This window comes from Bubalus kerabau, chromosome 18, assembly GCF_029407905.1.
Source record: "Bubalus kerabau isolate K-KA32 ecotype Philippines breed swamp buffalo chromosome 18, PCC_UOA_SB_1v2, whole genome shotgun sequence".
NCBI classification, from domain to species: domain Eukaryota; kingdom Metazoa; phylum Chordata; class Mammalia; order Artiodactyla; family Bovidae; genus Bubalus; species Bubalus kerabau.
In genome coordinates this window covers 43,886,278-43,912,172 of record NC_073641.1, presented here as the reverse complement: position 1 = coordinate 43,912,172, position 25,895 = coordinate 43,886,278, and the positions used below count along the sequence as shown (strand labels likewise).

The 25,895-nt window shown below is 41.3% G+C and overlaps 1 protein-coding gene across 4 annotated transcripts in view; it reads right to left on the bottom strand.

Annotated features, from left to right (window-relative positions):
- DROSHA (drosha ribonuclease III) overlaps positions 1–25,895 on the bottom strand; it is a 124,210-nt gene that overhangs the window by 71,454 nt on the left and 26,861 nt on the right. For all 4 annotated transcript variants that reach the window (XM_055555023.1, XM_055555026.1, XM_055555024.1 and 1 more), the window contains 5 exons: positions 17,885–17,971; positions 15,079–15,165; positions 8,151–8,222; positions 6,455–6,536; positions 5,396–5,470 (listed from right to left, as the gene is read on the bottom strand). In XM_055555023.1, the coding sequence (XP_055410998.1) occupies positions 5,396–5,470; positions 6,455–6,536; positions 8,151–8,222; positions 15,079–15,165; positions 17,885–17,971 (403 nt within the window). The remainder of the gene's footprint in view (positions 1–5,395; positions 5,471–6,454; positions 6,537–8,150; positions 8,223–15,078; positions 15,166–17,884; positions 17,972–25,895) is intronic.

Genomic DNA, 25,895 nt, shown 5'->3' with positions numbered 1-25,895 from the left:
CATCCAGAATTTCCACTCTTAGGTATATATTCACTACAGGAAAGCATAAATACGCACATCAAAAGGCATGTACAAGAGTTTGATGAACATATGGGTGCTATCTGAAAGAGTCAAAAACTAAAAATATCAGATCAGATCAGATCAGTCGCTCAGTCATGTCCGACTCTTTGTGACCCCATGAATCGCAACACGCCATGCCTCCCTGTCCATCACCAACTCCCGGAGTTCACTGAGACTCATGTCCATCGAGTCAGCGATGCCATCCAGCCATCTCACCCTCTGTCGTCCCCTTCTCCTCCTGCCCCCAATCCCTCCCAGCATCAGAGTCTTTTCCAATGAGTCAACTCTTCGCATGAGGTGGCCAAAGTACTGGAGTTTCAGCTTTAGCATCAGTCCTTTCAAAGAAATCCCAGGGCTGATCTCCTTCAGAATGGACTGGTTTGATCTCCTTGCAGTCCAAAGGACTCTCAAGAGTCTTCTCCAACACCACAGTTCAAAAGCATCAATTCTTTGGCGCTCAGCCTTCTTCACAGTCCAACTCTCACATCCATACATGACCACAGGAAAAACCATAGCCTTAACTAGCCGGACCTTTGTTGGCAAAGTAATGTCTCTGCTTTTGAATATGCTATCTAGGTTGGTCATAACTTTCCTTCCAAGGAGTAAGCGTCTTTTAATTTCATGGCTGCAGTCACCATCTGCAGTGATTTTGGAGCCCAGAAAAATAAAGTCTGACACTGTTTCCACTGTTTCCCCATCTATTTCCCATGAAGTGGTGGGACCGGATGCCATGATCTTCGTTTTCTGAATGTTGAGCTTTAAGCCAACTTTTTCACTCTCCACTTTCACTTTCATCAAGAGGCTTTTGAGTTCCTCTTCACTTTCTGCCATAAGGGTGGCATCATCTGCATATCTGAGGTTATTGATATTTCTCCCGGCAATCTTGATTCCAGCTTGTGCTTCTTCCAGTCCAGCGTTTCTCATGATGTACTCTGCATATAAGTTAAATAAACAGGGTGACAATATACAGCCTTGACGAACTCCTTTTCCTATTTGGACCCAGTCTGTTGTTCCATGTCCAGTTCTAACTGTTGCTTCCTGACCTGCATACAAATTTCTCAAGAGGCAGATCAAGTGGTCTGGTATTCCCATCTCTTGAAGAATTTTCCACAGTTTATTGTGATCCACACAGTCAAAGGCTTTGGCATAGTCAATAAAGCAGAAATAGATGCTTTTCTGTAACTCTCTTGCTTTTTTCATGATCCAGCGGATGTTGGCAATTTGATCTCTGGTTCCTCTGCCTTTTCTAAAACCAGCTTGAACATCAGGAAGTTCACGGTTCACATATTGCTGAAGCCTAGCTTGGAGAATTTTGAGCATTGCTTTACTAGCGTGTGAGATGAGTGCAATTGTGCAGTAGTTTGAGCATTCTTTGGCATTGCCTTTCTTTGGGATTGGAGTGAAAACTGACCTTTTCCAGTCCTGTGGCCACTGCTGAGTTTTCCAAATTTGCTGGCATATTGAGTGCAGCACTTTCACAGCATCATCTTTCAGGATTTGGAACAGCTCAACTGGAATTCCATCACCTCCACTAGCTTTGTTCGTAGTGATGCTTTCTAAGGCCCACCTGACTTCACATTCCAGGATGTCTGGCTCTAGGTCAGTGATCACACCATCATGATTATCTGGGTCGTGAAGATCTTTTTTGTACAGTTCTTCTGTGTATTCTTGCCATCTCTTCTTAATATCTTCTGCTTCTGTTAGGTCCATACCATTTCTGTCCTTTAGCGAGCCCATCTTTGCATGAAATGTTCCTGTGGTATCTCTGATTTTCTTGAAGAGATCCCTAGTCTTTCCCATTCTGTTGTTTTCCTCTATGTCTTTGCATTGATCGCTGAAGAAGGCTTTCTTATCTCTTCTTGCTATTCTTTGGAACTCTGCATTCAGATGTTTATATCTTTCCTTTTCTCCTTTGCTTTTCGCTTCTCTTCTTTTCACAGCTATTTGTAAGGCCTCCCCAGACAGCCATTTTGCTTTTTGGCATTTCTTTTCTATGGGGATGGTCATGATCCCTGTCTCCTGTACAATGTCACGAACCTCATTCCATAGTTCATCAGGGACTCTATCTATCAGATCTAGGCCCTTAAATCTATTTCTCACTTCCACTGTATAATCATAAGGGATTTGATTTAGGTCATACCTGAATGGTCTAGTGGTTTTCCCTACTTTCTTCAATTTAAGTCTGAATTTGGCAATAAGGAGTTCATGGTCTGAGCCACAGTCAGCTCCTGGTCTTGTTTTTGCTGACTGTATAGAGCTTCTCCAGAATGTCCATTAATCACAGACAGGTTAAATACATTTTAATTTAGTCACACTGTATAATACTATACAGCAGCGAGAGTGTGCCAACTACAGTTAACTATAACAGGTATTTCGAAAACAAAATAAAGAAGATAGAAACAAAAAATATATACAATTCTAACTTTTATAATTCAAAAACAGGTAAAACTAATACATGGTATTTTCAAGACAGAATAGAGGTTGCCTTAAGGAGTCGGGTGGTGACTAGAAAGGGGCTCTTCAATGCTGGTAATTTTGAGTGGGGGGCTGAGTACACAGTTATATTCACTTGGTGAAAATTCACTGAGTCTTATGACAAGTGCACATTCAATATTTGTGTTCTACGTCAATCAAAGGTTTATTTTTCAAAAATGAAAGACAATACCGAAGAATGAGTGAAAACCACATTCACTCTCATTAATAACAAAATACATGAATATTTAACTAAGGCACTCTTATGACCGATTGTTTAAAGTCTGTCAACAAGTACTTACTGAGCCCCTGCTATGTGCCAAGGAATATGTTAGTACTGATACAAGACAGACTGTTAACACCTCAGCCTCATGGAGCTACAGTTGGAAGGAAGGAAGCAAAGAAACAAAGTCCAAAATGTGAAGAAGACTAATAATTCATTTTTTACAGCAGCATAAACTAATGGGATTCTTTTGATAAGAAATTTGGTACTATATATCATGATCTTTAACAAATATCCATCTACTGGATGAATTACTAAAAATTAGGATGCAAAACATGTATCAGTATGATGACTAGCATGTAAAAAAGGTATGAAGGGAAAAAAATGAAAATATACATCAAAATGGACACACCATTTTGAACTCACCATTTTCTAAAGATTTTTAGTGAAGTCATATTTTGAAAAACGAATCAAGCATAATTTGCCATCCAATAACAAACTGCATTTTATACAGAAAAAGGCATTTTTCTGTATCCTTCTGAGATTTTTTTTAAGTAAGTATATTTTCAAAGAAAGTCTAATGAAAAAGTCAATTCTGTTTAAAAATAAGCCAAAAGATCTTTTTCTTTACAACAACCTGAGTGTCATCCCTGCATAGTTACGAGAAACATTTTGTGAGAGTTGAAATCCCATAAAGTAAACACCTGACACAGGATTTTTCTTTAAGATGATTTTAAAATAAGTGTCCGCATTCTCTTAGAGATTTGTTTGTTCATAAAATTCCTAGAGGCAGATAGACACAGAAAGGAAAGGCTTTTCAACAAACTCACTCTAATACCATTTTCTCATAAGTTTACCATTAAAGCTCCATTACAAAATCATAGATTCATTCACTTGAAAAGAAAAAGAAAAAAAGGACCTCTCAATAAAATGAAACCAGGCAGTCCAGTAGTTAAGACTCCATACTTCCACTGCAAGGGGTTGGGGGAGTGGTGATGGTAAGGGGGCCACAGGTTCCATTCCTGGTCAGGGAACTAGGATCCCACATACTTTGTGGCACGGCCAAAAAAAACAAAATAAAAAAATAAAGACAAAAAGAAATAAAATATGCAGATATACAAAAGAAAATGCTTTGAATACATTTTCCAAACAAAATAAACATTAACAATAAGCCACCTTGACTGAGTAGATTGAGGAGAGGGTATCAAGGACAAAAGCTGGAGGAAAATCTACACCAGAATGAACAGATAAGATAAAAACCACAAAAGACGAATCAGAGAGCCAGAGGCAAGTAAGGAGCGTGCAGCAGGCGAAACACACTAAAAGCCCAGGTATCATATCAGGGAGGAGATGCAACTGAAGCGTGTCCACTGGATTTAGTCTGACATCAGCAGCTACAGCGGGGTGAGGGCATGTAAGGGGGTGTGGGATGCCACAGCAAAGCCAGGCTGTGAACAGCCCAGAATCCAACAGGCTCCTGGACGGCTCTGAAGCATGGGGGAGGCAAGTGCTCCCCCACGTCCATGAGGAGGGGAGCATGAGCATGACGCTGAACTCGTGAACTGCTGATGTGTAAATGTGGGCAGAGAGCTGACACGCTGAAAAGCTCCCCAGCTGAAATGATAAACCACAGATTTATCGCAGCAGTCATTTTTCTTTCCTCCTGTATCACCAAGAGGCCCAAATTATCAGAGAAGAAAAGGCAAATGGTTGAACTGACATTTCCACAGAAGGTGGTGGTTATTAGCACAAGGGGCTGAGGCCACTAGAGCTGAGAGACAAAAGTCAGAGGAGAGGACTGAAGCAGGAAAACAAAGAAAGGTGGCTGCACACATTGAGAAAAAAGAAGATTCAGGCAGAAGCAAAGGGAACAAGGAAATGAGGAACTGGAAGTATAAGTGGATGTCACCAGAAAGTGAGACACAAGAATGAGATTCCAGGGAAGAATTCACTTAGGATGGTGAAGATTTTACAAACAAAAAGGCATCCAAATATCTCATTAAAAGCCCAACCATTTAAAAAAAAATTCTAAATACAATGTCATATCTCACAGCTAGCCTCCTGACAAAAATTTTTAAAAGTTAAAATATTGCTTTGAAAAACATAGCAGTCATATATTTACTTATATATATGTAATATAAATATTACATGTAATTAAATATATATTTAATTTCATGAGAATAAATTTTTCTGTACTATAAAATGAATAAAAGTATATGTCAAAAAAGAAAAAAAATTCCCATAAAACCACTATCTTACTACAACTATTACTGCAGTTATTTTTAGCATAGTTATAATCATATTGTTTATAAAATTTCATAAATTGTTTTCTAATTAACTATATACATTTTTTAAAGCCACACACATTTTTCCACTTTAATTTTAATACTTGTATGATATTTTATCAAGTAGACTCTCAAATTTTTGAAATAAATTCTCCCACTGCTTACCTAATTTGGGGCTGTCATAAATTATGCAGGGGTATAAGTCAGCATGTATAATATTACATTTTCATGCCTCACCTGAGAAGTAGATAATTAAGTGTCTGAGGTGGGAAAGTTGTCCCTAAAGATTGAAAGGAGAATGGCTCATTTTCAGATGTACTATCTCACCAGGTCACTGACAAGCCAAAAGATTTACCTGGAAGAAATCTTACAAAACGTGGCATAAAATGAAATCTTGGACAGCAGGGAGGACTGTCTTCAAACAAAGGACCTAAAGCAAACAAGTGAAAAGGAAAGAAAAAATAAATAAAACTGCCTTGAGAAACAAACACTGAAACTTAATTCCCAAGATTTATGATAACTAAACAAAAACACCAACACCAACAGAAGGAGGGACATAACAAACACTGCCCCCACTTCTACTCAATAGCTGAATCAATCATGTGGCAACTGCCTCAAACATCCCATGAAGAGTGAGGAGACCCCCCCCCACCAAGAAAGGGAAGAATGAAAGCCCCAGGGATATATACAGTATATAGCATATATAGTAAAACTAGTTTTAGAAATTCAAAGCTATAAAGATTTTTGTTATAACTGAACTACTGCATGATAAATATGCCTGTGTTTTTGCTGTGTCCCATTTTAATCAATACAACTGGGGGAAAAACAGAGAAATACTATTCAAAATTTGGTTTGAAAAGCTGTTCATCAACACACTGTTTTAAAAATAAATAAATAAATGTCTGATGGAATAGACGCATTTCCAAGAGTAAATTATTATCCAAGAATCAAGTATCAAGTTTTGAACTGATGTAGCATACGGTGTGTGTGTGTTTTAAGAGTTAACTAACTGTGTTTAAGAGTTAACTAACATCTGTTTTAATGAACTGTCATTTTGGAAGAAGTTTATTACAGTAAAGTCCAACAGACTTAAGATATTAACTAATGAGATTTCCCCAATGCAGATAAATCAAGGTAGTTACTCAACATAACTGATACCATCTTCCTAGGTACCAGTTACTTAACAATTAATGGTAATCCTCCATAATGGACATGGTCCATCTGTAGTTAAATGAGACCCATAACAACTCATTTATGTCAAATGATAAGAAGCATGCCTATGAATAATAAACTTTTCCCTGCAGTTCAAAAGTGAGAGGAATTTCAACTATGTACCCCCACTTTTTTATAAGAGTTTTCACATAAACCACAATATTCTCCCACAAGCACTACACTTTTCTTAAATCCTATTTACCTTTGAGATTCCAGTCATACAATTCCAAAATATCTCTGAATAGGAATAATGAAAAGAGTTCAAGTCCTTTCACACAAAAATTCTGAAAAATAAACCAGAAACCCAAATTACTGTAGTACTGCAACTATATATTAACTGATGCTTCAGCTGGTTTTAGTCAAGTGTTTTAAAAAGTGTCTAATGCAACTGTACTAAAACAGTTTAATTTCCTAAAAAACTTGGCCACTGTCCTATAGTAGCTCAGTATCTTAAAACATTAATGAAGTAAGCAATAATGTCATTAGAATTCCTAAGAAAATGTGGGCTTGGCTCTTCTCAATGTACAAATAAAGTGATGTGAAATCTAGAAATCAAAGTCTCTTTTTGTCCTATTTTTCTAACCCAATTACAAAACATACAAGAATCTCTTAGGGACTTTCTGTTAATTCAAATTACACACTGAGCAGCCAGCTCTGATAGATTTGTCCCCAGCACCGCCCGCCCCCCCCAACCTCTGCTCACCTCCACCCCTCAAACACACCCACAATCACTATTGCCAAGTTACCATAAATTAGAGGTCTCCGTGCCAAACAAGTTCCAGCTCTTAATGAAGGCAAATAAAGGGCTACGAAAAACGACAGAACTTTGTACCAAAATTTCTGCTGTAAACAAGCTTAACAGATGATATATCTGCAAGTGAGACTTGTCTCATAATTCTTCCTCCTACTTGTTTTGCTCGGGGTTCATAAATCACCCTGCGTGAGATCACGCCAGAAGTCGTCAACTTTTACAATAGCAAATGAAGGCTTATGACCTTAAAAATCAAAAGGAAGCAAAAAAGCCCTTCCAAGCTGAAGAATGAAGGGGCGGCCCTTTCTCCTTAATTCTTTTTGAAAGACAGGTAGAATTAACAGGACTTGCCCAGAATGAAATAGGTGCAAACTAAGCATGCGTGTCATGCTCATCAATCCCCGTGGGTGCTCCGCTGCCCTCAACAGAGCCACACTGTTAAACAAGGTTTGCGAGAGGAGCCAGGGGCTCAGGAAACTGACCCCAACTCCAACACAATGTTAAGTGCACAAGCTCGTTTGCTGTCTGGTTGTTATTTCTTAGTGTGATTTGTTGACACCACTAAAGTCAAGATCAGGCAATGAATCATTCTGAGATTCACATTAATCTTGCTTTGGAATTTTAAACCTCTTGCATATATTTAGATAAATCTGCTGCTGAGCATCCGCAGTGAAAAACAATTATGAAAAATATGTAAATATATGGGAAGAAAAATGAACCAAGCATTGATCTTGTCACTGGAGATAATGAATAAGATTATTCCCACAGTTATCAGATTCAGTTTCACTTTTCTAATTTCCTCTCTGATAACGACCAGTAACCAAAAGCTGTCCCTTGTCCAAAACAAACTAGAAACAGATGTAATGTTACCATCACGTAACTTTCAGTAGCTGCAACACAGAGGAGAAACGGGTTCAAAAATAGGTCAAAAAGTTGGAAAATGACCTGAATTTTAACCTCGTTCCTAAAGCTACATCTGACTACAGTTACAACTGACTGGTCTTTTTCAACAGTGAACACAATACTTTAAGAGTATCCTTATGGCAAAACGCCAGCGCTGGTCAAGTTCAGTGCTTTAAAAATATATAACTATGGAATAAACAAAAGAGCAAACTGCATCAAGCTGTTAAATAATCTTCTCTCTTACCTCAGGCATCATCTCTTCTATGAAATGAATCGTGTAGTCTATGTTGAATCTAATTACTTTGCACAGTGGAATCTGTAATAAGAAGAAGGAGGGGGTCAGTTTCAAAATGCCTTCCTGTGCTCACCACTGTACACGTGTTGGCTACCTGACCCAGAAGGCCATGAACCAAATGAGAAAGTTTCACCTTAATCTAAGCTGCTAACAATACTGCACATGAAGCTTGACCACAACTGCTGGATTTTAATGCAAGAACCCAGCTGACCTGGTCTCTATAGGAAACCTGCATAATGTTGGTGTTTAATTAACTGTATTAGCAGCAGCAACACAAACATGACAAGAACTCATTAAATCCAAATATATTGCCTCTGAAGAATTAATAAAACCACGAATACTTCTTTCTCTCAGATTTTTAAAACCTTTCAGAATCTTCAGCTCTTCAGGCAGATCCGGGATAGCAGGCTGACAATTCATCAGTTACAGATTCATAAGTCACTGAAGTACACACAACTCATGCTGCCTTTCTGGCTCTGGAGCAAAAGCAATCATGGCAATAAAAATAATAATAGCTAACACTTACTAGCTAGGTAGGCCCTGTTCTACTGTTTCATATACTGTCACTCACGTAGCCATCCTGTGAGACAGGTACAATTATTCTCCCTAGTGTACAGTGGAAGAAACAAAAAACAGAGAATCAGATACTTTGCCTAAGGTAGTATATGTGTGTGTGTGTGTGTGTGTATGTTAGTCGCTCAGTCGTGTCCGACTTTTTGCGACCCTATGGACCATAGCCCACCAGGCTCCTCTGTCCATGGGATTCTCCAGGCAAGGGTACTGGAGTGGGTTGCCATGCCCTCCTCCAGGGGACCTTCATGACCCAGGGGTAAAACATGTGTCTCTTACATCTCCTGCATTGGTAGGTCGGTTCTTTACCACTAGTGCCACCTGATAACAGGCATCTGGTGAATTAGAAACCCTTGCTCCTGACCTCAGTTCTAAGCCACTAGGGTATCCACCTCTCATTACCTAATACTGTCCTAATAATATCTGTCCTAATGCTCAGAGTATGTGTGAAGATGAAGGAAAGCTCAGATGAAATAAATCCACATCTGTCTTGCTTTATAAATGTATCATCAGATACCAGCCTAGTGCCCACATTTAAGAGGTTTTCTCTAGGCCTATTTTTGAATGAACGGAGGACTGAAAAAGGGAGGGGTGTGAGGTTAGAGCAGTGGTTTGCCTGAGTAGCTGGGGAAAATAATAGACTCAGAAGCCCTAGAGATGTGTTAAGTAGGCTTTTCTGGCCACTCGATCTGTCCATAAGACGATTTTATATAAATGTCATTGTTTTTACAAACCACAGCAATTAGAAAGAAACAAATTTTAATTCCACCAGCAAAAGGAATGGTAAGAAAAACAAACAGTCTTACAATGCCATCTACTGGAAATCTTTTTCTCAGAAATGACGTTTAGCTCTTCGGTGCTTTTTTTTTTTTTGAAGGATAGTGGCTAATTTAAGTGAAATTCATAATTAACTTTAATAAGAGATCCATTTTCAACTTTCTCGTGGTAATGGGTTCTAAACCAGCTGAAGCGACATGCTAAGGTCACTATCATTTTGAAGTTCTTTCTTCCTACAAGCATTTAAAAATATTTGAGCATAGTTTATGAATAATTTGTGCAATTATTCATAGTTTTAAAATACATTACTAACAACCGATAGATTCATAGATACTCTAAAATAGGCCACACCCTCTATCTTTTAAAAAGGCAGAGATCTAAGAGAAAAGCATGAAAACAAGCATAAATAGAGTGTGATACAGTGTAACCTGTCAGAGTGCCATTAAAAAAACAAACAAAATGTTGAATAGTATAAAGTACAAAAGAATCAAAGAGGAGGTAACATTTGAGTTGAGTCTTTAAAGATGAGAAGGAATTTTCCAGGTCATTCAGAAAATTAACTGGGAAAGAAAAAGGTGTTTGTTTATTATTTTAAATTAATTTTTATCGGAGTATAGTTGCTTTATAAAGTTGTGTTAGTTTCTACTGTACAGCAAAGTCAATCAGTCACAGATATACATGTATCTCCTCCCTTTTTTATTTCCTTCCTTTTCAGGTCACCACAGTGCATTAAAGAACAGGAATTTAGTTTCTAGCAAGACAGAGAAAAAGAAGCGGGGGCCAAAATAGGTCATTTAGCTCTTCAGGAGTGAAATGAATGGAGACAGAGACACAAGGAAATTCTAGAAAGTATGAACTATATTCTGCAGATCTTATAAACCAGGTTAAGGATTCAGAGCTATCCTTATGGCAGCAAGAAGTCATTCAAGTGCTATAAGTGAGAGACCAACACAGTTTCACATGGTCGCTGTGTAAACACAGCAAGGAGCAAGGCAAGAGACCAGGAGTCTAACGGAACAGCCCAGGAGCCAAATGAAGAGAAGTCCAAAAGAGGAAGGGGAAGACTTTTAGACATAGGAGATGGGACGGAAATCCACAGCGACCATTCTAACCTGGAAATGAAAGACAGAGAACAGAGGATAATTTCCAGGTTTCTAGCCTAAGGGAATAGATAGGTCAGGATGACATCAAAACAAGGAAATTCACAGGTAACCCTGCTGCTGCTGCTGCTAAGTCGCTTCAGTCGTGTCTGACTCTGTGCGACCCCATAGACGGCAGCCCACCAAGCTCCCCCGTCCCTGGGATTCTCCCTAAGTCCCTTAAACTCAGTACACAGAGAAGATGGCCAGTTCAGTTTCACACAAGTTGAGGGTGAGGTACCTGAGGGGACATCAAGGTGGGTGTGTCCAATGCGCAATCTGAAATGTGAGTGTGAAGCACAGAGCCATGTGTCAAAGCTATAAATATTGATGTCAGAACATGCATGAGAGGAAAAAACATGGGTGACATTGCATTATGTGGGGAGTGCATTCAGGAGAGAAAAGGACCAGAGCCCTTGGGAAGAGTCAAGAGGCAGAGAAAGAGCAGAAGTGTAAACTTGACTCCTTCCGCTCTGTGCAACAGCAGCTCTGCTGATGATTAATGCAGTTACAGTCCCTTCCTCAATGACTTCAACTAAAATCACTTTGGGGGACTCCTTCTTTAACCTCTCCTCTTACACATGCTGTATTTCCCTTGGGGCAGTCACCCATACCACTAGACCCCTTCTCAGACACACAAATTTGGGAAGGCAGAGTCTCCCTTTCTATTCAAACTTCCATCTCTAAGACTCAAAGAGAACTTGTCCTTTTCCTATATATTGGGAACTCAGTTGATCAAGAGCTCAGTCGACCAATCAAACAATATAAACGCCCTTGATCTTTTCTTAAAACATGTTTGAGTAGTGACTAACACAAACTCCCATCTCATCCTACCAGAAACAAATCAAAAAACCATTCCTAAACTTCTATATTCTAACTCTACTATTTCCAGGCACTAAATGACTACAATCCAGGACAGAGAGGCCATTGGAAATGGAAAGCCAATTAAGGCAGCAGGGAAAGGATCATGGCGTTTCTTTGTGCTTTTGAGGGCAGGATAAAATATTATGTATGTACAACACAAATCTAGGTAACCATAGTTATGTTATCAAAGTCCTTAAAAGCACCAGGTATTATAAGTAATAACAAATGTACTACATAAATAGATAAAATTCTCCTGGAATGCTCTATACTTAGCCAACAAGGCTTTCAATCCACTTTAATTCAAGAAGACCTTAAGAGAACCTGTCAAAACTAAACTGGGTTGAGATTCTAACATTACCATCATTTACATGCTCTTCATGCTGATGTGTTCTCTCTGGCAAGAAAATGAATCAGAACAGTAAAGCGATTTAATAATTCTTTTTCTTGGGAGGCTATTTCAAATTCAAGAGGCCTTTGATGGATCTAATTCCTATGAACTGTACAACACTTAGCTTAAAACTCGATTTATTTTATCAACATCTCTAACATAAATGATGGGGCTTATCTTCTCATTACAGAGTTAAGTTCTCAAGTTCTGAGAGCTTGAATATTTATATATATATATATATATATATATATATATATATATATATATATGCTGAAGCCAGGAATTTTTCAGTCCTATCTTTTATTTTATAGCAACAGTAACAACTGCAATTAATTTCACACTAGCAGCCTCTCAGTGCCAAAACCTTGTGTTGAGAAACTTTAATAAAGCTCAAAGAATCACTTCCAGGTCACATAGGTACCAACAATCAGTTTAAAAAAAAAAAAAGAATTAGAAGAAAAACTCAAATGTCTGTCTGACATCCAAAATAATAAGTGCCAAATGTACTGTGTATTAAACATCATGATAAACACTTTTCATGTGTCATCTCATTTATTTTTTATAAAAGCCAGTAAGAGTACCATAACTAATAACCTCTATTTTACAGATGAGAAAAGTCAAGGCTTATAAAAATTGAAATGTCAAATCATACAGCTAGTAAATAGAATCATTAATGTTTAAACCCTCTCTGAAGCCATACAGCTTCCTTCTTTAAAGTGACCCTAAAAGTTAAAATGAGATCTACATTACTCAAAGGGAATTAAGAGATAAGATAGATAATTTTCAAGTATTTTCATGGTAACTAACTATTGTATTTGCAAGTCCTCTGAGGGAAAAAAGAGAGAAATATATAATGTAGGGGCTCAGTTCAGTTCAGTTCAGTCTCTCAGTTGTGTCCGACTCTTTGCCACCCCATGAATCGCAGCACTCTAGGCCTCCCTGTCCATCACCAACTCCCGGAGTTCACCCAGACTCACGTCCATCGAGTCAGTGATGCCATCCAGCCATCTCATCCTCTGTCGTCCCTTCTCCTCCTGCCCCCAATCCCTCCCAGTATCAGAGTCTTTTCCAATGAGTCAACTCTTTGCATGAGGTGGCGCAATGTAAATGTAGGGGCAAGATGGACTAAATGACTTCTAAAGGCCTTTGCAACTCTAAGACTGAGATTTAGTGTAACAAAGGGTTTGAGGACCTAATTGAGACATTTAAAAAGTAATAAAATAAGAAACCTCCAAATTTAAAAACATCCTAGTGCCTTTTCATAAAAACTGTTTAAAAATTATCTGAACAACCTAAACATCCATTGACAAATGAATGGATAAAGAAGATGTGGTATGTATATACAATGGAATACTACTCAGCTATAAGAAAGAACAAAGTGGGGAGGGAGGTTTAGGAGGGAGGGGACATATGTATACCTATGGCTGATTCATGTTGAAATTTGACAGAAAACAACAAAATAGCAATTCTTCTTCAATTAAAAAAGTAATTAATTAAAAAAGACCGAAATGTCATCTGAAGCAACAAGGATGCCATTAGAGATTATCGTACTAAGTGAAGTACATCAGAAAGAGAGAGACAAATGCCATACTGTGTCACTTACATGTGGAATCTAAAATATAGCACAAATTAACCTATTTACAAAACAGAAACAAATACACAAACAGAGAGAGTAGATTTGTGGTTGCCAAGGGAGAGGGGATGAAGAGGGATATACTAAGAGATTGCAAACTATTACACTTAGAATGGATAAAACAACAAGATCCTACTGTATAGCACAGGGAACTGTATCCTGGGATAAACCATAATGCAAAAGAATATAAAAAAGAATGTATATGTGTGTATAACTGAGTCATTTTGCTGTATAGCAGAGATTAGCACACCATATAAATCAACTTTACTTCAATTAAAAAAAAATAGTCCAATTTAAAAGTTTGTAAGTATGGATGGTGATGGATGTTAATTAGACTTATCACGGTGATCACTTCACAATATATACAAATACTGAATCATTATGCTGTATATATGAAACTAGTAACATTATATGTCAATTATACCTCAGTAAAAAATATAGTTCAATATTACACAATTTTCTATATTATGGTTCACCCTAGAGATATGTGATATGTATTATCAAGTGATTTTATTTTTACACTTACAATGTAATCATCTTCTCAAAAAAAATTCTCTGAAATAAAATATACTGTGGCATAAAGAAAATCTCATTAAGGAACAATTTGTTTTAAATTAGTATCACTACTATGGAATCATGTCTACTAAAAAAAATAGAAAATGGAAAGATTAGACAAAGGTTTTATTCTTTATTCTCCAATGGAACAGAATTTCACATTCCAAATAAACTAAAATAACCTTTCAAACTGCAGATATAATTTCTTTTAACTAAACCAGAAAGAATTAAAGAACATTCTACTTCAATGTACATATACCGTAGCTATAAATTCAGTAAGTTCTATAGCAGTGTCTTGACTGATTCATGGATACCTCTACATTCCCTTCCTGAGTCACCAGTGAATTCCACTCTACATCCAACTAGAATACACAATAAGTAAGACAACCCCTAAGACAGCTCGCTTTAAAACAGAAAGATTTTAACTTACAGGACTTCCATCTGAACCGATTCCCAACAGATCGGTCTTAATACCTGAGAATATCATGATCTGTATGTCAAAGTCTCTTAAAGAGGACGTCTTCCTGGGATGCAAAAGCAGAGAACTATGAAGTTAACTCAGGCCCTGAACAAGCTCCATTTCTTTACCTGTGACTCACAGACTAAGTAATAGCTTCTCCTTAAAACTTTCCAGCTCTCTTTTCGAGGACACCCACCCCAAAATAGTTTTGACACATTACTCCACAGTTTATCCTTCTTTTTCAATCTTTCACACTCTCAAATGTTATTCTGATACATGTTTACTTACACCATCTAATGTGGACCAAACCTGTGACTCATTAGCACAGATGTCACACTCCCACCTGACACACACTGCCGCTGACTTCCTGTAGCTTAGGCAAAGGGATATAAAGCAGTTGTTACTTAGAAGTCAGAGGAAAAGAAATTTCCTTTGACTTTTAGAAAGGGGGCACAGGGAAGGAGAAAGTTGGCCAATTAGCACATACTTACATTGGTCAGGGGGGCGTGTGCAAACATAGAAAATCCTTCAAAGATGTACTCGTGATCATCATATTCAATAACAGTTGGCCTGTCAGTCTAAAAGCAAACAGAAACATGAAGCATGAACAAATGATATGATTTTTACATGCACAGTATCTATCAGAACAAAAGCAAACAACCAAAGCAAGCAAGTACAGACTCCTGCTCACGCTCTCCCAGACACCAGGGAGAAACTTTACAAAGAAGTTGAACTCTAGCTTGGTAGGATTCTCTGACTTCAGTTATATACTAGACAATCAAGGAGGTTTATTATGGCTGCCATAAAGGAAAAAAGGCTACATGACTTCATTTTCTAGGAACTTCTTTTATTTAATTTCATAATACCACCAGTCCTGTTCCTACTCAACTATATTTGTGTACTAACAGAAGTCCTAACAGGAAAAAGATAATCACATAGCCAGATCAAAGCTCAAAGTAGAGAAGACTAAGCATCACAGCAGTCAAGACAAGCAGCAGCCTGGAAGGCTCTGAAGGCCCCAGGGTGCCAGCGGCTCCTTCCCTCACAGCTCCATCCCCAGACCCCCCAAGGAAAAGCCCAGACAGCAAACACTGTAACAAACCAATTCTTGCATAATGTCAAAGATCTTAATTACCTGAAAATAGAATCTAATCAAAATATACAAATGCTGATCTAAGCATAAGAGATTCTGTTCATTATGCCATTCTTATGGTCTGCCATTTTTAATCCTAAATGCTAAACATGGAGCAAATGATCAAGATTAGAAACCTAAAAGACATGTTTTTTCTACATAAATATTGAACATTATTCTTTTAAACATTTACATATATATAAACATTTATGCACACACACATATATATATATATGAAAAGCTTAGGTGGGTAGGGGGAACTAAAGAATATCCTAATGCACATTTGTTTTTCTAATATTACTGTTATCTCCCATCTGAATAACTCAACAAAGTTGTCCTAAATTAAATATAATGAGAGAACTTTAAACGAAATAATAATGGTAAAGCCGTTTTGGAAAATAGTTTGGTAGTTCCTCAGAATACTAAACACAGATTTACCACACAGTCCAGCAACTCTAGTCCTAGAGTTATACTCAAAGGAAAGGAAAACATACATCCACACAAAAACTTGTAAATAAACGTTCACAGCAGCATTATTCATAATAGCCCAAAAGTGGATACCACCCAAATGTTCTCTGACTGATGAATGGATAAATCAAATATAGTATATCCATACAGCAGTAAAAAGGAATGAAGTTACATATTATACCATGGATGAATCTTGAAAACATTTTGCTAAGCAGAAGAAACCAAAATGATCATACATTGTATGTTTTTATTCATATGAAATACTAGACTAGGCAAATGATAAAGACAAAATATGTTAGTAGTTGCTGAAGGCTGGGCAGCAGGAAAGAACTGACTGCCATTAAGTACAGGGTTTCTTTGGGAAATGATGAAAATGTTCTAAAATTAGATTGTAGTGTTAGTTTCACAATTCTTAACATCATAAAATATATATTTTAGATGGGTGAGTTATGGTATATTAATCATATTCAGGAAAGTTGTTAAAATAAATAATTATTAATAATCTAATGCTGAAGGACTTCCCTGTGGTCCAACAGCTGAGACTCTGAGCTCCCAACGCAGGGACCAGGCTTCGATCCCTGGTTGGGGAACTGGATCCCTCATGCCGCAACTAAGAGTTGGTATGCTGCAGTGAAAGATCCCGAGCACCCCAGTAAGTCCTGGAACAACCAAATAGTGTGTCCAGTCATGTCCAACTCTTTGCAACCCCATGGACTGTAGCCCGCCAGGCTCTGCTGTCCATGGCATTTCCCAGGCAAGAATACTGGAGCAGGTTGCCATTTCCTTCTCCAGGGGATCTTTCCAACCAAGGGACAGAACCTGGGCCTCTTCTATCTCATGCATTGGCAGAAGGATTCTTTACCACTGTGCCACCTGGGAAGCCCCTATACTACGCCTGATCTTAGTCAAAAAGCTGAGAAGCGATCAAAATAAATAAATAAGAAATAAACATTTAATATTCCTTCAAACAGGAAAGTAACTTTTATGTAGAAAAACATCAAAAAAAAATCTAATTTTGAAATTGAAATCTCTTAATAAAAAATGTAACCAGAATTAATTAATTATACTGCTGTCAACAGCAGTATAGCACAGCAAAATATCATACAGCCGTGTACTACAGAGTCAGTCTGCCCAGGTTCAAGTCCCCACTGTGCCACATGTTACCTGAATAATCTTCAGCAAGTTACTTAACCTTATTTGTAGAAACATGGACAACTGTCCCATCTGCATACTGGGGAAAATAATACCTACTCCATCAACTTTCTGTGAGAAATAAGTTAATACATTTCAAACACAGAATGGTGCCTGGTACCACAGTCAACAAATATTAGGCATTTACTGTCATAAATGCAATAGTTATGGGTCACTAGATAATATATAAGTTATTTGCCAATTTTTAAGAGATACACAAGTGTTCTATGCATTCTTCCAACTCCATAGCTCCAACAGACCTATCCATAGTTCACTGGGTCTTATGAGGTACCAACAATATAAAAGAAAAACGACACAGAAATTAGTATAATGAGAGGAAGCCAAATTAAAGTCATTATGATAAAGGCCAGTTTTATCAGCATAAAAATAAAATATTTTTTTAAGAACTGAGTTCACACTTAGCCTATTCACATTTCAACCTATTAACACACATAGATCCTATTTATATTTTTTAACAAATGAAATAGATTTTGGTAGGAACTTACTAAAAAGTTTGTGGGAGGTGAGACTGTAATTCGATAGTGGAAAAGCCTGCCAGCATTGTTGGTCATAGGACGACAGGGCTTGATGGCCTGAGGGGAAAAACAAAAATAAGTTTATGAGTAAAGTGGCAAAATATTGTTACTCAAAACTAGACTGTATTTTCTACATTCACATCTGACAAAAGAGGTTTTATGTGTGTTCCTTCACAAACTGGTAGGAAAAGAACAGTATTCACTTTACCACTAACTGAATGGATAAACATGGGCTGGCTGGTCACTGGTATTCAACCTGCCTATTCACATACAATACAAGGGGTTTGAACAACATAGAGATCTTTCTAGAACTAAATTTCCATGACTATCTTCCTTTTCATTTGTAAAATAACACAATACTTGACCTTACTAACCTCCCAATAAACCAAAAAGCAAAAAGAACAATCTCAGAAGTAATAGCAGTAGGCTATAACAGGAAGGGGAACAAAGTGATATGGTTAAATACGCTGAGTAAAAATAAAAGGAAACAGAAATGCAGGACCCACAAGAATTGGTGGAACAGAACGTGCATGGAGCTTAGGGCAAGAAAAGGAAAGCAGCATCAGCAGAATCACTGGGTACTCTGACAGACACAGCGATGTGTGACCCAGACCACCCTTCAGGGAAGGACTTGCTGCCCTTAAACAGCGCTGACAGCAGTCTCTAGCTGCCGGCTCCTTCAGGATCTGCGTCACGAGCAGAGCCCCTCACCTGATGTCAGGTGTATACTGAGCGAGGCAGGTACGAAGGCCCAGCCACTGCTGCGGCCCACCTTGAATGGCAATACTCATTCCTTGGGTCATCACCAGGTTGACCGGGGCTTTGTTGGGGCTGACTCACAGTTCGGCCAATCCCTCTGTCCAATCCTGCTCATACCCTCTTCCGCTCACAGGTGAAGATCCCTGAGAAACATCATGCGCCCCAGACTTCACCTTCGCATCTGCTTCTGGAGAATCCAGGGTGTGACAGTAGGTACCAGAGATGATCCAAGAAAGCAGGAGGTAAGATGAGGTTTTGGAGCTGAATCACCTGCCATCCGACTGGCAATAAGGAACCCATCACAGTGCCTGGTGGCACACACAGCCCCTGGCACCAGATAACTCGCCAGCTAAAACTTTCAAAGATGCTCAGTGGGCGACTGTACCAGCAGAAGCGGGTACAATGCGCCAGGTGTTGAAGACTTGGAGTGACCGGAAGCTGTACGGATAGCGGGATGGATGACTACTGCCGAGCACCACTGATGCTCTACCTTGTTCCTCAAACCTTAGGGTGATCCTAAGTTTTGCTTGCTCCTCGTGCCGGGAAGTTTCTGATTCAGCAGCTGAGGCAGGCTTGAGAATCTGCACATCTAATAAGGTCTGAGGTGCTGCTGATACTAGTCAGAAGGCCTAAGAGAACCACTGCTCTGCAGAAATGCAGCCGGAGAGGAGGAGGAGGAAAGGCAACTGGAAGCAAGACGTGAAAGCAGACGACCTGCTGACGGCCCACTAAGAGGCTCCCATCACCAGCAGCTCGAGGTCAGGCTGTGCGCCAGGACTACGCCTGGGGCTCACCTGTCAGAGTCGGTGGACCTTAAAGACTAATTAACAACCATCCACCGTAGGTCTGTTATTCCAAGGTCAGGGCTATGGAACCTGGGATGCGGACGTACAGGTTTTGACGCCTTGTTGTCATTTAGTCACTCAGTCGTGTCTGACTCTTTGTGACCTCATGGACTGTAGTCCACCAGGCTCCTCTGTCCATTGCATTTCACAGGGAAGATTTCCCACTGAGTGGGTTACCATTTCCTTCTCCAGTTTGCCTCCTTAGAGTCCTCTAAACCTTCTGAATCTTCAGAGGCAACCTACCCTTGTCTATGAAGAGCAAGCACTCCTCTGTCTGAAGACAAGGAAAGCCCCTGAAGGTGACATTGTCCTCACCTCCCCCACCCCATCAAATCTCCCTACCTGACAAGAGACCTATAATTAGGGTCATACCACAGCATAACTGCCAGGTTGGATGAAGCACAAGCTGGAATCAACACTGCCGGGAGAAATATCAGTAACCTCAGATATGCAGATGACACCATCCTTATGGCAGAAAGTGAAGAGGAATTTAAAAGCCTCTTGATGAAAGTGAAAAAGGAGAGTGAAAAAGCTGGCTTAAAACTCAACATTCAAAAAATGAAGATCATGGGGCATCCAGTCCCATCACTTCATGGCAAATAGATGGGGAAACAATGGAAACAGTGACAGATTTTATTTTCTTGGGCTCCAAAATCACTGCAGATGGTGACTGCAGCCATGAAATTAAAAGACACTTACTCCTTGGAAGAAAAGCTATGAAAAACTTGAGAGCATATTAAAAAGCAGAGACATTACGTTGCTGACAAAGGTCTGTCTAGTCAAAGCTATGTTTTTTCCAGTAATCATGTATGGATGTGAAAGTTGGACCATAAAGAAAGCTGAGTGCCAAAGAATTGATGCTTTTGAACTGTGGTGTTGGAAAAGACTCTTCAAAGTCCCTTGGACTTCAAGGAGATCAAACCAGTCAAACCTAAAGGGAATCAGTCCTGAATATTCATCGGAAGGACTGATGCTGGAACTGAAGTTCCAATACTTTGGCCACCTGATGGGAAGAACTGACTCATTGGAAAAGACTCTGATGCTGGGAAAGACTGAAGACAGTAGGAGAAGGGGACAACAGAGGATGAGATGGTTGGATGGCATCACCAACTCGATGGACATGAGTTTGAGCAGGCTCTCGGGGTTGATGATGGACAGGGAAGGCTGGCGTGCTGCAGTCCACGGGGTCGCAAAGAGTTGGACGTGACTGAGCGACTGAACTGAACAGCATAACTGGTTTCACATTTCACAGCTGGAAACTACTGAGAGGAAACATAATATCCCACAGGAACTATAAGAACTAGCCAGCACATGCCAGCAGCAGGAATACACACAGGACTGGCAGTACATGATCAAGAGGACCAGGAAACAGAGTTGGTTAGGGAAGAGCTGACGGAGTTGGGAGCATTCAGGATCCAAGGCCATCAGGAGATGATGGGAACTTCCTACTAAGATGTCTCGCAGTCCTGTCTGAGTCTTTGTGACCCCATGCACTGTAACCCATCAAGCTCCTCAGTCCATGGGATTTTCCAGGCAAGAAAACTGGAGCGGGTTGCCATTCTTTTCTACAGGGGATCTTCCTGACCCAGGGATTGAATCAGGGTCTCCTGCATTGAAGGCAGGTTCTTCATCGTCTGAGCCACCAGGGAAGTTCCACTCAGATGTCTTGCTTGCTGCTGCTGCTACTAAGTCGCTTCAGTCGTGTCTGACTCTGTGTGACCCCATAGACGGCAGCCCACCAGGCTCCCCTGTCCCTGGGATTCTCCAGGCAAAAACACTGGAGTGGGTTGCCATTTCCTTCTCCAAGGCATGAAAGTGAAAAGTGAAAGTTAAGTCGCTCAGTCGTGTCTGACTCTTAGTGACCCCATGGATTGCAGCCTACCAGGCTCCTCTGTCCAAGGGATTTTCCAGGCAAGAGTATTGGAGTTGGGTGAGATTGCCTTCTCCGTCAGATGTCTTAGTAGCGTGAAAAAGCAATGGTCCATGCTGACTAAAGTGAAAATACCAAAACTGCAGGACAGACAGAAGAAGAAGGAATTCAAAGATTCAAGGAAATGGGTACGTTGGGATGGATATAATATCTATGCCTGAAAAATATACCAGATAATCATCTTTCATGGCCCAGAGGACATGCCACTGACCAAGGCCAAAAGGAACATGCTGGCAAAGGGGCACCAGCATCAGTAGGATGATCAGTGGTGGCATCCTCTTCAGGTCAGGACTGAGCATAAGAGGGGCTGACACAGTACACAGCTTGCTGACCACATCAGGGATGACAAGACTCTGAAACCAGAGGCAAGACAATGGAGCTCATTATAAGAAGCCAGGTTACACAATTACCATCATGACCAGTAGGACCGAAGTGGCAGCCAAGGGGATCTAACCCAAAAGGGTTACAGAAGAGGCTTTCACAGCCTGGAGCCCTTGGGTACAAAATAAATGGGTAGCTGACAAGCATACCACCTTAGTTTGTGCCAACGGAAGAAATCAAGACTGGACAAACAAGAGGCTTAAGGTTGCTCCAATACACAGTCATAAACCCTTGCCCAGTTCCAGACCCGATCAAGTTACTGGACTGAAAAGGCTGCCCAAGAGGCCAGTGGCCAGGCCCTGTGACACGATCACAAGCAAAAATGGTCACGACAGCCCTGTCCTTCCCCAAAGGGGCCTATGCCCATTGTGCTCAGGGAACTGTACACTGGGGAAGGAAGAAGCCACACAGTTTAAGGAGTGCTGGACACAGCATCTGAATCAAGTGATACTCAAAGACTGGACATATCATCCTGCTATCCCTGTCAGAGTGGGGCAGATGAGGCCAAGGTAGTACAGATCTTGGTCACGGTCTGGCTTATAGGAGGTCCACTGAGTCTACAGATCCACCTAGTGGTCATTTCCTTGGTCCCTAAATGTACCACTGGAATTGACAAAATGGGCAGACAGTGACACCTCCCCCTGGGTCCCTGATCTGTGGAGTAAGAGCCACCATAGTAGGAAAGGTCAAGCAGAACCCAACCTGGACATCAAAAACAGTGTGACTCGGGGGAATGGTGGAGATTAGTGCCACCCTTATGGATCCAAATGACACAAGGGTGACTGCCCCTATCACGGTCTGTTTAATGCACCAGTCTGGGCCCTGAAGAAATCAAGTGGATCCCGGCAGATGACCATAGACCACAAGAAGCTCAGCCAAGCAGCTCCGACTGCACCTGCCGTGCCAGGCGTTATAGCGCAGTTTCAGCAGATGAACGTGATCTCAGGCACGAAGTATGCGGCAACTGACCTGCTGAATGTATTCTTTCCTACCCCAACAGAATGAGGACCAGCTCTGATGAGAACAGGTTCGCGTTCACACGGAATAGACAACATATAGACAACATAGACAACAATAGACAAAACCGTTAGGTTTTGCCACCAGCCTGTGTGAATTCTTCTACTCACTGTCATTATACAGTCCAAGGCGCTCCTGATCTAGAATACTGCAGCATGTCATACTGTTCCATTGTATCTTTGACATTATGTCAATTGAGCGAAAAGTCTTGGTAAACTGTACATGCTCCAAAGGGTGGGAGAGAAACCCTACCAAGATTCAGGGCCTCCCACAGCCACACCATTTTTAGGAGTCAGTGGTTCCAAGACAGCCATCCAAAGTAAAACACAAAACTACTGCTTCTTCCCTTCCCACAGTGAAGAAGGAAGCAGAATACCAGGTGGGCCTCTTCGAGTTCAGGAGGCAACGCCATCCTCAGAGAGGATATTACTACAGCCCATTTATAAAATGGCACAAAAGACCACCAGCTATGAGAGCAACTCAAGTGAGAAAGGCCTGCTCAAGTGAGAAAGGCCTTGGCAGTTTCAAACCACAGCTCAAGTTGCCCTGCAATGGGAGCCACATGATTCAGCAAATCCCAGACTGCTGGTAGGAAAAGATGCTGAGAGGGGCTTACGGACACACTGGGAGAATCACCATGCTGGCCTCTGAGGTTCTGAAGGCAAGCCGTGCTGTCTATCATGAAAAATCATGTGCCTTTGCAAAGCAATTTCGAGTATGCTGCTGGGCCCTGGCAGACATGGAAGGCACGGCCAAGGGACAGCAAACAGATGTGGGGCTGGAACTGCCCGACAAGAGCTGGGTTCTGCCAGTCCCCTCTGGGCACAAGTTTGGGTGGGGCCATCATAAGAAGGAGGGTGCCTATAACCAGAACCACAGAACCTGGCACACACAGAGTAGGGGGCATCAACAAACTGGGCACCCACCACTGTCGAATCAGCACACTCCCTCAGCTGATGACTAAAGACGGGGGCACTGAAAACAGAAGGAAAAGTTCAAGCTCAGTTTGCAAATGGGTCAGCCAGAAAGGAAGTACAGGGACTTCCCTGGTGGCCCTGGGGTGAGGACTCTAAGCTTCCAAAGCAGGGGGCCTGGGTTCGATCCCTGGTCAGGGAATTAGACCCTGCATGCCACAACTAAGGATCCTGCACGTCGTAACTAAGACCCGGTACAGCCAAATAAATAAAACAGCGTTCTTTAAAAAACAAAGAAAAGAAAGGAGGTGCAAGCCAAAAACAGACTGTGCTGCAGCCTTCTTCATGAATGGCTCTGAAGACAAGGACGAGGGAGACCACCCAGTGGGCGGGGTTCCAGGTGGTGTACCTGGTCATCTACTTTGTGTGGAAAGAGAAGTAGCCTGAGGTTAGAATAAAGATGGACTCATGGCAGAAACGGAGAAGGCAATGGCAACCCACTCCAGTACTCTTGCCTGAAAAATCCCATGGATGGAGGAGCCTGGTGGGCTGCAATCCATGGGGTCACGAAGAGTCGGACACGACTGAGCGACTTTACTTTCACTTTTCACTTTCATGCATTGGAGAAGGAAATGGCAACCCACTCCAGTGTTCTGTCCTGGAGAATCCCAGGAATGGGGGAGCCTGGTGGGCTGCCGTCTATGGGGTTGCAGAGTCGGACACAACTGAGGCGACTTAGTAGCAGCAGCAGCAGCAGCATGGCAGAAAGCAAGTGGCCGGCCAGCTGGTCAGAGACCTAGAAGGAAAAACCTGGGACGATCAGGGATAAGACAGTCTTAGGGTGTCCCCAGGGCGGGGGACACCCAGCGTGGAAGAGGTTCTAAATCATTGAGCTGAGGAAATGCCCCGGCCAGCCTCAGTCAGTAGTCAGTCCCCCAGAGCTGACAGGATGGGCATGAATGAATGAATGGACATGAAATGGACACAGGAACAGATGGAGCTCAACAGCATCCAAGGCTAAGTTGCTAAGCTGACTGCCATGCCAGCCACCTATAATGACCACTGCTGGGGCCCCAATATGGCACCATCCCTTGAGGGCCAACTGGCCCCTTGACAGAATGTGGACCATGTAGGCCCCATCCATGGTGAAAGGGCCATGTATACTCTAAGAATGGGTTTGACTGCCTCAGCCAGCACCACTGCCCACCCGAATCTCCCTTCACAGAGGGCCCTGCTTCCCAGCCGTGCGAAAAACAGTCAGCACACAGCCTGCAGCCATCAGCTCCTTCCAGGTCACCCTCTACTACAAGAACCCCATCCACCAACAGCATGCCCTTTCTTGGGCGGCTTGCTCAGGACAGACAGAGATGCGCGTATGAAAACCATCCTGGCCCTACGTGAGACAACTTCGACAAGCCCAGCTCTAAAGGTCCACCCCAGGTGGACCTCCCCCTCTGCTCAGTCCTGAGCCCACACTCCTCTTGCCCATGGAAGGTCTCCACAGCAGCCCCGCCTGCAGAGACCCCGGCCTGAGGCACGCACACGGACACTCACGGGGCACAGGCCTTGTCCCACACGCCCTCACTATACTTTGTTGTTATTGTTGTTTAGTCCAAGTGGTATCCAGCTCTTTGTGACCCCATGGGCTGCAGCCTGAGAGGCTCCTCTGTCCATGGGATTTCCCAGGCAAGAACACTGGAGCAGGTTGCCATTCCCTTCGCCAGGGGATCTTCCCGACCCAGGGATCAAACCAGCATCTCCTGCGCCTCCTGCGATGGCAGGCAGATTCTTTACCACTAAGTCACCAGGGAAGCCCTAAATACAGCGTGCTGAAGCATAAAGTGACAATCCTGGGATTAATGAGAATACCTTGCAGAAAAGTAAAACGTAATGGGGAAAAAAATGAAGCCAAATAATTGATCGGGAGTAGTTACATATAACTCTTCGATGTAAAAGTATTCAACTCATCATGCAAACACATTTGGAGTGTTCCTGACAACCCAGGGGTAGGGTGTGACACAGGTCAAACAAGTCCGTGTGACGCTCACAGCTGAGTGGGGACAACAGACAAAGACTGACAAAGGCAACGGTGTACACGCACATTCCCAAGGAAAGAGGACATGTGCCATACAGCA